At 32.8% G+C, this 14,446-nt stretch overlaps 1 protein-coding gene across 2 annotated transcripts in view; it reads right to left on the reverse strand.

The window, feature by feature from the left end:
• The window catches only part of LOC113231669 (coronin-2B-like), a 41,864-nt gene extending 28,755 nt beyond the window's left edge, over positions 1-13,109 (reverse strand). The window contains exons 1-2 of one of the 2 annotated variants that reach the window (XM_026466120.1): positions 12,980-13,109; positions 4,854-5,010 (exon numbers count right to left, since the gene is read on the reverse strand). In XM_026466120.1, coding sequence (XP_026321905.1) covers positions 4,854-4,868 — 15 coding nt within the window. In that variant the 5' untranslated portion in view covers positions 4,869-5,010; positions 12,980-13,109. The remainder of the gene's footprint in view (positions 1-4,853; positions 5,011-12,979) is intronic. The other variant, XM_026466119.1, reaches the window with a different exon arrangement.
• Positions 13,110-14,446: the final 1,337 nt, after the last annotated feature.

A 14,446-nucleotide genomic window follows, 5' to 3' on the forward strand; every position in this document is an offset into this window, starting at 1 on the left:
CGTCACCTCTATTGTGTATTACAAATTGTATTCGTAATCGGTGGAGTAGGCATCCATTGCGCGATATGCTAGAAATTATACACAGGTCGTCTGAACAGACCAAGTAACGAGTATCCAATTGCAGCATAAATACCAAGGTCATGGCTGATAAGTTACTTCCTTCAGGTCCTTATGTAACAGCGCTAGTATTGACTTTTGATATCAATGTTCGTTTTTGTGGTTGCAGCGATTGTTCCGCGACTAAATTTAGGTATGTACCTAGTATATGAAAAATGTATCTTCTAGACGTAATACTTATTCTCTCTAACTTAAAGTTCAGTGAAATGACAAATGCTATAGGCAATTCTGAACTTTAGAACCTCAACATAAGTGATGGTTTTCAGAATTTTGATCAATTTTATACATTTTTATGGACAACTCACGCTTGACCAAAAAATTGACTATGCCAAACATTGACTTGTAAGTCAATGATGCCAAAATTGTTTTCACAAAAAAGACTTAATGATTCCTAAGACAGTTGCCTTGTATCTTCTATGATTTCGGATTTCCCCATATTGTCCCCTTTAAACAAAAATATCTGTATATTGTTCAACTCTACATTTAAAAAAACAATTCTTAGTAATAAAAACTACAACTAATTTGTTAATTGTTTGCAAACTCCATACCTCGGTACAAAAACTCGCTAATGAACGCTCTTAAGGTCGACATGAATGCAACGATTTAATCTTTCATGTTGAGTTGAGGGGCTATGTTGAGTGTGTGCGTTATTATTATTATTTCAATGCCTCGTTAAAAAATTTCCACTATCATGTTAATACGTTTTGCCTATTGGGAGCTAATAAGTTGGCTAGGCTTTAAGCCTGTTGTTTCTTCTTAAATATATTTGGATTGTTTTAATCCATAAATAATTATGCCTAATATCAAAACAAAAAAAAATCTTTTTTCTTTTTCAATAAAAAATACTTTGATAAAAACAGAACAATAGGGGAGTTTTGACGACCCTGCGGTTTTCTCTCATTTTTAACCGACTTCAAAATAAAGGAGGGGGTTCTCAATTCGTCTGCATGTTTTTTTTTTGTATATATGTTACGCGATAACTCCGCCATTTGTGATCCAATTTTGATGATCCTTTTTTTATTGGAAAGAAAGTTCCTCAGATGTGGTCTCATTTAAATTTCAAGAAAATATTCCACCTCTAAAGGTGCAAACTAGGGGATGAATGACTTTTGAGGTCGGTTTTTTAACAGGAGGTTAGGTTATTGTTTATAGATAACTCAAAATGAAACATTGCATTTAATCGAGACTTGTCAATAACCACGACTAATGACAATAGTATAAATATAATTGAAGTGTTAGATAACGAATACACACAAGTGATTATTCAACTACATAAGCATAAACAATGAGTAAGCATAGCTTGGGGAACGTGTGTTATCACAACACCAATGAATCAAATATACTTTAAGTTCCAAGTTACATTAAACAATAAACTAACTTTCTTGTAAAACGGCTTACACGTAACAACAAAAGAAAAAAAAACTAAGCAAGTTAAGCGGCCTACATTTACTGTTATGGAACGTGTATTGCCATACATTTACTACTTATAAAAACTAATCTAAAACGCCGCAAGGAAAAAATACAAAATGTACGGTCACAATGAAAACTACGTGGAAATGTTGCATTATTTAATCAAATTAACACAAATCGTCGGGGATAGCGCAATTACGCGTAACTAGTATTGGATGATGAGTTTCCATTTCGGTAATTTAGTCACCAAATCCGCGTATATGTCGTGGCAAGCAAATTAACGTGATATACGGGAATCTATAGTTATCAGTCCGTAGACAACATGAATTAATGCATACTGTGCAAAAATCAAAGTCGTACCCATTGAAATAACAAAGTAATAACTTTAAATCCCCCTCGTGCCTTTTACCAATGCTACATACGCGGATTTGCACTATCCCCGACGAAATGACAACCAATCAGTAAAGTAATAGGTAATAAATTTTGATTAATATGATGAAACTCTACATAGCGTTTTTCTCAGTGTGACGATAATAATAAGCTATTGTTACCAACTTTTCTCAGTATCGTAAAATTGACTAATCTGTTTCAGAAGTGACGCAAAAAAGTGTGATCGGGAGTTTCTCCGCGTTTGAAAAAAAGCATTGAACTGAGTTGAGCCTTATTTTCTCCGTAGTAACTTCAATATTTCCATTTACTCTGAATACAAGTATGTTCCTTGTACCAGAACATTAAAATACTATGCACGAACGATATTGCTGTAAAAATCACTCTGTTTCCCATACTTAATTAAAAGAGCGTCAAGGATTATGAACGCAAGACTTTGCCCTACAAGTTGTGAAAATCCTAAAAAGTTGTGAAATCTCGTGTAGGGCCTCACAATTACTATTTATGATTTAACGTTTTTACGTTAAATCATAAATAGTAATTGCGATGAGATTCTATTTCCTATAAATATTTTACCTGTTTTTATTATTAATAATGTTATATGTAGGTTCGCATTTGCACCCAATGCTGTAAGGTGATTGTGGAAGAAAAAGGCACATGCTCGCCTAGATTGTCGGTCCAGTCTGAGCTTAAAATGATAAGGCGAATAATCTACAACTTTTTTATAAAAAAAACTGACTTCAAAAGTTCGTGGTATTACATCCATTTGCCAAGTTTTATTGGAAAATGGGACCAATATTCAGGTACCCTCTTTCCCACAGAAAAAGAATCATCAAAATCGGTTTACAAACGTAATCGCTCAACATACATACAAAAAAAAACATAGCCGAATTGAGAACCTCCTACTTTTTTCAAGGCCTTAAAAAGGCGTTAGGCAAGGCCTTAATAAGATTTAAAGAGAATTCTACTAATTTATTAGTGACTTAAAAGGACAACACTGACACGACTATTATTTGTCCAATTTTTGACAGACAAATAGTAAGACTGGTTGTAATTGTTAAAATGGCAGTCAAAAATTGGTTTAAGTAGCAACACCGATACAGTGATCTATGTGACACCAAGCAATGTTTTCTTTGGCATTGCGCGGTTAATCTGCAGATTGTGTGGTTTCTTATGGTTTACTATTTCTTTACATACCATAATCCGAAGGTAAACATTTAGAATTAATAAAAATTACTAGTTCTTACTGTTTTTTATTTAACCAACATAGCGTAAATGATAATATAATTGAAGATAATGTGGCATGAATTTTACAATCTGATAGACAAGCGTGTTAAGATAACGAGCTTGTCTGTCGACGTCATTGAAATATTGTCTAGAGGAAATGCAACAGTGTAAATGCTTTAAACCTTTTTATAATTAGCATCGCAATGTCGTTAATATCATAATACGACAAAATGTACCTGGTAATCAAAGTAAGTACCCTGTTCCTCGTGACTGTACACACACCCTTTTCTCTCCGTAATTGTGCCCAAAACTTATTTTGTATTTTGATGACCTCAGTGGCCCAGTGATTAGAATTGCGGGCGCTTGATGAGGAGGTCCCGGGTTTGTAAATTGATCCTGGAGTGGGTGTTCTGTACATGACCCAGAGTTAATTTTCGATGTTCTGGTACTCGTAGGGAATTAGTGCAGTTATATGGCACCATTATCAAAAGATAATAATGAATGAATGAATTATGAATTTATTTATTTTTTATGATACAAAAATATAATAACGTAGATGTTACTTGTAATTTTCAATCATATAAACAGTAATTTCGATTTGGATAATTTTAAATAAAGGGTATAAATTGCTGCAGAATTTTTATGAACTAACTTCTATAGACGACAGGGTATATGCTAAATCTTATAATCTTAATATTTTTTTATTTTGATATTTGCACATAGCTTAGTTATTACTTGTTTAAATTCAACTCTTCTCTTATATACTCGGTAGATAAGAGCCATATTTACTGTTTCACGTCACTTGTCATAATTTGAATTGCATTAGGCGACAGGTTATTTAGTTGAATGGTTAAGTAAATCCGTTATTCTTATTTTAAATGTAAAAAAGGTAGGTTCTCACGACTACTAGACATAGAAAATGACTATTTTTTGGATCTAAATCGTGTGTATTTGTTTTTTCAAACGGGTCCAATCAGCTACGACTATGGGACTTATAAAGAGCCAAAAACATTGGATTATTTGAAAAAACAAAATACACGCGAATTTAGATTCGAAAAAAATTGTTCCATTTCCAATTTCGTCTCAAATATAAACAATTTACTTGTATTGTATTCTGAACTGGCTAATATACGGAGTAGGGTAATAATTACAGTAAGTGGCCAGGCCTCGGCAAATATAATAGAAAGAAACAAGCAAACGAATACGGGTTTGGTAGGGAATACAGAAGTATATTTATCACTGTCGTTCGCGCCATCACTTCCATAAGTTTGTTTCTTTCTATTACATTTGCAGAAGGTTATTACTGTAGCTTGGCCAATTATAACTGCTACCCTTCTTAATATTCCCCTTCAACATTCAATCTTCCAGCGTTACTCAGGAAAATACCTATTTATCAAGAAAATTAACACCAATTTACACAAGATCTTACTTAATAGCCTAAGGAATAAGTCTTAATATAAAAAGTTATAACTCCGGCCAATTAAGTAATAAACTAATTGATGAAACTAGAACCGTGACGACCTTATTTTCGATGTCAAGGACCCAGGAAATTAGGGATTGCTTTATAAAAGAATAATGAAAAATAAAGAGGGATTCATAGTTTTGTATTTACAAGGTTGAATCGACATTAGTTTCACACTTTATTGGATGAAGAAATAAAAAGAAATACAAAAAATAAATCGTGCAAACATAAAAAAACATAATGTAGGTACCTGTGAATTAGTCATGTTGTCTCCACTCTACTCAGGCGTGATAAAGACATGCACTACATAGAGATGTACTCCCAAACTAAATTCTGTGCATTTTACAAACAGTCAAGTACACAAGTAACATACAGCGACTGATAGCATGACGCACTGTAACTTAACACTGAAAGTGTGAAACAAACAAAAAAGATGCATTAACACAACAGAGATCAATAAATTAATATATATATATATATATATATCAGCTGATGACGCAATCACAACAAGAAACACTACACTTATGATGGTTATAAAATTAAATAGACGTTTTAAAATTGTAACAAAAATACGTGTGCTATTCCGACAGCGTCACATGCGCGTGTCTTGAGCGGCAGACCAAAAAAAAGTGAAAATATACTTGTTATAGAGTCGACGCCGCCGACTAGATGAGAGAAATTCAAATTCATTGTGTTTAAAACGATGGAAGTGCAATTAAGTTCTAAAATATTATGATACAATAGTTTTGGACCAGTTTTGAGGTTCAATTTTGTGAAAACGTTTGGAAAGTATAAATTCATCATCCATTTGCAAAATCATGACGTAAAATACTTAATTATTCCATGTCATGTACAATATGTGTACAACACTAAAATTAAATATTATGATACAATAGTCTTGAACCTGTTTTGAGTTCCAATTTTGTGAAAACGTTTGGAAAGTATAATTAACCATCACTTTGCAAAATCATGACGTTAAATAATTAAGTAACTACGTCATATACAGCACGAAAATGATTTTGATTTCAACATTTAAGTTACAATAAAAACCACCGTAAACATAAGACAAAACTTTTAAAAATAATGTAATACTTTCCCTTCACAATGGCTAAGAAAGAAGCATTACATGATGGTCAGCAAACCATTACAAAAAAGATATAATAGTGCTCGCGAATTTGAAAATAGGGGCCGGTGCGCATGACCATCTAGCACTTATGTCATGGTCCGACGGACGAAGTACATGGCAAATGATATAATAGATTTGTTCAATTACATCATCGCTAAATACATAGTCATGGTAAGAGGTTGACCATGATTATTAAAGATAAAGACCGATAAAGACCATGCTCACTGGGTATTTGTTTAAAAAAAAACATAGCGGAGAGTAACACTGGAAATAATTTTCATATGCAGATTTTTAGATAAGCAACTGATAAGATATTACGTTGAACATATTGTAACATGCTGTAATTACAGCATAGGTACTAGTAATTACTAGTACCATTCAAAATTGGTGATTGTTTTATTGTTCTTTTAGAGAGATAAAATATAAAAAACAAGATATAAAAATTTCATCACCCACCACCACGCAAAATAATTAAAAACACGTATGTGTTATATTAACACATAATAAATAAAATCACAAGGAAAAAAATTGCTTCCGAGACCCCCCTAGGTTGCGAAACTATGATTAGAGGGTGATGAGATTGTGATATGACACAAAGTTTATAAAATCATTATTCGCAACAATCGAATAAACACAGAAAACTCCTCTCTCAGGACTCGCACCAGAGTCTGTTGCCTCAACGTGGCTACCGCTTTGCCAACTGAGCTACAGATCGAGCCAGTTATGTAAGATTTTTCTTTGCGTTGTTCGATTTTGTATCAATAATAAAAAAAAATTATAAAATCATTTTCATATCAAATTCCTACCCTATAAACGTTTTGTAAACTTTTTAATTCAAGCTAATAAATGTATAGAATAATTAACAGAAATTAAAAAATTTAAAACGGAAAATATAGAGCTGGAAAGGCAATGTTTGTCAATGTAATCAGGATGTCTTTCGCTTTACGCGGTGAACCTGCGGGACGAGGAAGCACAAGGTTAAATTATTTTGTTCGAGTAAAAAAGGGCTGACATCACTACACTTTAAGAGTCGTATTCCAGAACTCTACTTAATACTCAAGTCAGGACTTGAGTATTGCAGTGAGCACGGAAAATCATACTCAAGGCCTTGCAATTAGGGTCCTATTTCCAGTGCTTGAAATCATACAAGTCTGCTCAAATCTTGACTTGAGCATTGAGTAGAGTTCTGGAATACGAGCATAAGAGTTCCTTGTGAAAGTGTCCCAGGTATGTACGGCCACCATACCTATTTCTGCCGCCAAGCCGAAATGACCTTGACTGCGTTCCGGTTTTAAAGTGCGAAAGGGCTGATGCTAGAAATAACGGGCACATGGTACTTGTCAACATGACACCTCGTGGTGATGGGCGCAGTGGCGCTGCAACTGTTATAGATAGGCGTGTCGGTTAGCACCAGGAGCATGACTCGTTCGTCCACATAAAAAAAAAGGTTAAGAAGACATTGAACGGGACAGATTTATGTCTACTACACCTTCAAGAGACTATTAAAGTTATTCCATAATCAACTCGGCTATTGAAGTTAATTTGTCCCTCTCTTGGATAACTTGACGACTTCAGTGGTGCAACGATTTGCGCTGTGGGTGCAGATGGGGAGGTCCTGAGTCAATCTCTGGTAGGACACACATGGGGAAATAAACTTTTCGAAATTGATTCTGGTCTGAGTGCCCAGTAGTGCCCCGGAGTGAATTCCCTTGCTCTGGTATTGACTCAGGGAAACGCGTGCAGTTTGCAGTAAGCAGACGATAACCTGAAGACTGTTTCACGCGTACACACTAGAACCTCTTTACTGTGTCTGTCACGTTACAGTTACAGCTCGCTGATGAGTACCCGGTTTGAGATTGTACGTCTCACTCAGCTAGGACAATAATGTCAGATACGACACTGGGGCGAGACGAAAGGTCAACGCCATCACTTAAGGCGCAATTTACTTTGCCGCGGAACGAAATGGAAGGGAATTTTTGTAACAAAATTGAACATAGCAAAATGAACCTTGTGTCAATTGTGTAATGTACCAACAAGATATAAATATGGTACAAGGGAAATTCCTGAGACTGCGCGAAAATTCTCCGGAAGACAATTGAACTGATATTTTGTACGTTACTCAATTGACATAAATGTCATTATGCCATGGCCATAAAAATAAGCCTAAGAATCCAAAAGTTACTCATCAACTTTTATAATTAGTAGTACTACTTTAGCTCAAAACGAAATTACAAGACACAGCTCACTGATTATAGCATAATGGAAAGCAGGTTACATAAAACCGATCATCTGATTGGTAGAGAAAGCCGCATTGATTGAAATGCAAATTAAACATGCGTCTCAAGACAAATCAGATACAAGTTCATATATCACCTGAGATTTGTATATCTTAATAAATTGAAGAATGTAAGTTAGTCAGTGATGAAATTTATATGTTGTTAATTTATTACTATTTTCATAAAAGCCTGTTAGTATTAGATGTAATTCGAAAGATTAAGTGGTGAAATTTAGGTATAATTTAAACTTTTAAAAGTGAAATTTTTGAGATAAATCGTGGTATTTAATAATATAACGGGAAACCTAAGAAATTAAAATTCTTCCACTCTCAAATTATATAAATGATGGAATTAATTATCATTTCTATAATGAAAAACAAAATTGTGCAAAAAGAAAAAAAAAATAAACACTGTTATTGCAAACACTACCTGACCAATATGCGAGGAAATTTTCACACCGCGAGCGAATCTAAGTTAGCTTTAGTTTACACAGACGCAGCATGTTTTCATACAATTGTTCACACCGCAAACTAAGCTAACCGGGCTAAAGTCGCATAGTTGGTTATATGCAGCTACGTGAGGTAAGCTAACTAGCTTATCTTCACTCTAACTTAACTTCTCTTGTAGTAATGGAAAAATATTGTTTATAAATATGTTGAAATGTTTGTTGTCTAATAAAAAGCGCTACTGTAAAAAAATGGCGGAAAGATCATAAATATTACAGGGAAAATATTTATGATAGTCTTAGGTTTTACTATTTGTCCTATTTAGTTTATAATTTTTTTATACTAGCCTTATCTCATCGTACCGCACATGTCTTATTAAATAATTTATTATTGTCATACTTATGTAATACTACACCATTAACATCAATCTCTTTCTATAATTTAATTATTTCTTTTTCTTCTTGTATTTTAGTATGTCGACATGGTGTTGCCTGATGCTATTGCAGAATCAGTAACTTATTTTAATTATTTGGATAAAATCATACTATTAGGGGATTTCAATATTAATCTATTGGATAGTAATAGTTTAAATTATCCTAAATTTCAATCTTTTACTCAAAGTTGCGGCTTGTTGCAGGTAGTTGATGGACCAACACATTATACTGAAAACTCTGCAACATTGATCGACGTAGTATGCACAGACTGTGTGATAAAAAAGTGGATTTGGATAGTGTTTCAAACCTCGTAGGTCACTGTATGGTTAACGTAACCCTTAACATAAAGAAATATAAATTTAAACCTAAATTTATTACTTATAGACCTATAAAAGATATCAATTTGGATGAATTTAACATAGATTTAATAAATTATGGCTTCCTAAACATTAATTCGTTATGCAATGTAGACGATATGGTCGACTCCTACACTAGTAAAATTTTGCAACTTTACGATTGCCATGCGCCTGTACAAACAATCCTTTTAAAACATAAATCTACTCAGTGGGTAACTCCTAATACTAAACTTATTATTGATCTGTGTAATAAAGTTCTTTGCCGATTCCATCACAGCCGACTCGACACTCATAAGGATTATTATAAAAAGCCTCAAAAAACAAGTTAACATAGCTATGCTCTCTGAAAAACGTGCATATTTTAACCAACGTATACATAGCTGCTCCAACGACCCCAAGAGGCTCTGGAAAAACTTAAAGAATAATGTTCTTTCTTGTAATAAACGATATGAGACCTTGCCACCTCAAATTTCTGATCCTGAAGAAATAAACAAACATTTTCTAACCCTCCCATGTATTGAAACAATTCCACTTTCCGAATTGGCATTCTTTAAGCAGCATAAATACAACAGTAGTATTTTTACTCTGCGAACAGTAAATGAAATAGAGGTGGGTAGAGCCAACCTTTCAATAAAATCGGGAGCGTCAGGGGAAGATAATATAAATTCGGATATGGTTTTATTAACACTGCCGCACACTCTACCTCTTGTAACGAATATTATCAACAAATCCATTTCTTCCTCGACATTTTCGCTTGCATGGAAGTCTGCTCTGATTACGCCCATACCCAAAATCTCGATTTATGTCGATATACAAAAATTATATTAGTGCTATTATCAATCTCTCTCTAGGGCGTCGGATTTGCAGTTAAACACACACCCTCCTCCATACATTTATAAAAACTAATCAGTTAATAAATACACAAATTAAGGGAATAACTGAGGTTTAGGAATTGGGAGTCTGCACATAATTAAGAAGAACCAATCAAAAGTATATCTCTCAAGTAAAAGGAAAGGTACTAGACCCATTCCTCACAGAAACAAAGATTTTTAATACAGTTTTGTACTAATTTAAAGAAGCAATTTCCTTTAACTACGCTAATTAAACATGTAATTAATTCAATACAGGAGTTTTTAGAAACAAATACACAAAGTGAACAAGTCTACTGCATTTAAATAACAGGCCTTTACATAAGAACAAGTGTAGAACAAATGCAAGTGCTCGCATGAAATTGAGGTCAATTAATACAACAATTCAGATATACTACTTTCTTCTACAATGCAGGGTTGGAAATAAAGAAATGTAGGGTCGTTGAATGTTGGCGCAATACATTGTCTTTACAAAGAGCATTTTGTTTAGTGAAATGTAATTATAATATTTATGGCCGAGTTACAAGACCTTTAAGCCAAGTCCTGTTTAAATTTAAGAGTTTGTTAAATAGTTTCTATAGTGTATTTCACAGATTTATATAAAGCACTGTAACACTTCTTACTTTTATTTAAAAATAAAATAAAGCACAAAGACATACAAGACTAAAAGGCTTTATAAAAACAAATATACACTGATGTGTACATTTTATGTAAATGACTACTACACAATACATTATTCAGAAAATTAAGCAATACAAATGGATTATTGAAAAAAAAAACTTTATAGGCAATAAACTCTTAAGTTACTTAAATAATGGAATGATTGTAATTTTCGTAAACTATTGTTTATTAACAATTGATGCAGTGATATGGCTAAATCACAATAACACCTTTTTTCTGAATTCATCTGTTCACACTATAAACAATATAGAAATATGTGGTAAACGTAATGGTATTAATAACCGTTGGTATGAGATCAAACGGAAAATGGTTGTAGGTTCGATCCCTGAACCCTGTGAATTACACGCATCATCATTTCAACGTCCCAAAGTAACTTTTCTAGTCTCATATTTGGTGGAAGCAATAATGCATCTAATGTATGTAAATTTCTAAGGTATTTTCAAGTACAGAGTGTTTCCTATATTGTGCAATAAGTACATTTAATTAGATTCGTCACTCTTTATATTGCAAGTCAGTATTTTAAAGTGTGAACAAGATTGTTCCGCAAATATGTAATTTAGTTAAATTGTATTTTTATATTCTCTATATGGTGTTGTGACCTTTCGGGCAATATGGCATATGTATGCAAGTATTATGACTTTGTAAAAAAAATTGATGATGTAATCAATCAATTTTATACTTTTTTGTATAACATAAATAATAGGTAACATAAACAATCAACAACACGCCATAGTACAGGTGAATTATCAAAAGTTAATGTGATGTATGATAGGAATCAGTACTGGACAGATATCTTGTAAAACAGTCCTCTTGTGTCTTGTGAAGGTTGAGTGACATCAGCTATCACAATATTTTCATAAGCCGACTAATGTGTGTAAGCGAAACAGGAAATATTTCTCAGTCCCACTATGCAATATTATTACTGCTGCAATCAAGCACACATTAACTAACACATGCAAACTTATACTAAAACTTTCCAGTTTTCCATAATTATATTAATAAAAATTAGAGTCATGATTTCAAAAAAATAATTAAAATCGCACTCCTGTATTATATAATATTCCAATATTTTCTTTCCAGCATCAAAATCATCCTCTTTACATTGATAGGATGTAATTTATAAACTTCATACAATAAAATATTTAGATTGTTCCATTCAAAATTTCATATTCAATGCTATACAGTGTAAATAATTCATTACTGTAACAAATTAAATTCCTTAATGTTGTGAAGGGTGAGCTGTCTCTGTGGCTTGTAAACAAAATATTAAATACCTAATAATGCTTCATTTTACTAAACTACTAATTCTCTCTGTAAAGATCTAAGATGTTCAAAACTTGTCTCCAATTGTAAATATTGTTATTAATTTAATTTATTTTATGTAATATAATGAATCATCGCGTTTAAACTGTTTAACATTATAATGTTATCTGAGTCTATTTGACTTAATTTCTGTTTAGATAGTTCTTACAATATTGTTGAAGTATTATAAGATTCAGTCAGTTTTACTCTGAAAACAGCTAATCCAAAATATGCCTATCATAAAATAAATTATAACTTTCATGTTTAAAGCACGCTTCTAGACCTCCAAAGACGAATTTGTTTGGTAAAAGCCCTTCTTTTTCCTTTAGCTGGTAATAATACACAAAATATAATTGTATTTTATAGACTACAAAACATCATACCAATCATTATTACTTTGTACATTTGTATGTACTTACAGTATAATACTTTGTGTTTGTAATTTAGAATATACTTGGGATCTAAAAAGACCGAGGAATTACCAAGACTAATTCATAGGAAATCATAGAGACGTGTATGTTTCTTCATTTCTATACCGAGATAAAACAACAACTATTCTAATTCATGTTTTATCTCGAGTAAAGTATATTAACTATATTTAGTTACATTAATAATTTAAATACATAAGTACTAAAAATCTGCATAAAGAACAAAACACTAGAAGAAATTATGTGAGACGAAACATAATATATAATTAAAAAATCCAATACCACATAGAAAGCTTAACAAAAAACCTAGCAGCATGGTCTTTTCTCCCGCATGGCTGATCACTATTTTCTAGGGCAAAGAATAGCTCGTGAAACCAACAAGGATCGATAATATCTACAGATCATAGAGCCGCAACACACCAAAAGCTATTTAAATACTATAACTAATTAAATCTTACCTTAGCGGCAGGTTTGTTGCAAGCTCTCACGTCTACAAGAGCACTATTTTTCGCGGGACTCTTCTCGCCAATGTTTAAAACCTCCAAACAATTGGCTTCATTTTTCATCTCATCTTTGGCCGGCGGCATATCCTTTATTAAATTTTTCTATCAAACACTTTTAAATCAAATATACTGAAGTAATCCTGTATTAAAAAAACAACAATAAAGTATTTTTCAAAAAACTACTTCACAGAAACGACAATCCACAGTGATATCTAATGAATGATTGATTGATTACAATGAGTGAGTGAATGAAGAAAACAAAAGAAAATCAATTGAATGAATATAATGAAAACCATTGTATGATAGCTTTGGATCCTTGGAAGTATTAAAATTCAATATCTCTGGTTCAAAGTTGTCGTTGGCATTGCAGGCTGAGACAGGCTGTTAAAAAAGTGAAATAATTAAATTCGCTACGTACAGGGTCAAGAGCTTGACAAAGGTTTAAATTTAACTCTATGCCGCTTGCAATAAGAACGGTCCAAAGTCCAAAGTGTCAAGCTTGATGTGCTCTTGACTATACCTATACAATTCGTTCAAACTGACTAACCGACTTTAAAAAAAAGTAGGAGGTTCTCAATTAGGTATTTTTTTGTATGTATGTTACGCGATAACTCTATACAATACGTTAAAAATTTGTGAACAGCTTTTGATGATTGTTTTTTTGTTGGAAAGACCTCAGTATTGTGAATGATTTTAATGTAAGTACAGTAAATTTGAACGAAATATTCCACCTCTAAGGGTAGCACCCCTAGTATAAATCCGGTTTCGTACACTTTCCGGTCCGATTTAAATAAAACTTGGCAAATAGATGTAATTTCACAAACTTTTGAGAACGTTTTTTTTAAATAAAATAGTTACAATTATTTACTGTAGACAATAATAAGCTAAATGAAAACTATCAGTTGAAAAATTCTGTCTGTAACAACAAGTAGAGGTCGAGTATTCAGTTTAATCACCTCGCAAGATTGGCATGTAGGTACCTAGTATGAAATTGTAATATAATCTGTGTTTACTGATAATGATATACGTGTAGCGCACTATAAGTTTTCGGAATGAATAAGAAAAAAAATACTATAAATGGTCAGAAATAAATTTATTGTTTGTCAAAATATTCTCCGTTAGCGTTAAATCATTTTTTCATATGAATGAACCAATTTTGAAAACATTTATGCCGCTCCTCCGTGACAATTTCTGAAACATATTTTTCATACTCTTTGACAGCCTCTTCCACCTGAAGAGAGAATAAAAATCGTTGACCGCGTAACTCGTTTTTAATTTTTGGAAATAAATAAAATTTACAAGGTCAGGCCAGGTCGGGACAGTACGCGGGATGGCTCATAAGGTCAACGTTGTTCACCTTCAAAAATTCATTTGTCTCTCTGGCCGTGTGAGAACTGGCAGTATCGTGGTGCAAGATGATAC

The sequence above is a fragment of the Hyposmocoma kahamanoa genome, unplaced genomic scaffold (assembly GCF_003589595.1).
Source record: "Hyposmocoma kahamanoa isolate Upper Pololo Valley unplaced genomic scaffold, ASM358959v1 66, whole genome shotgun sequence".
Classification (NCBI taxonomy): domain Eukaryota; kingdom Metazoa; phylum Arthropoda; class Insecta; order Lepidoptera; family Cosmopterigidae; genus Hyposmocoma; species Hyposmocoma kahamanoa.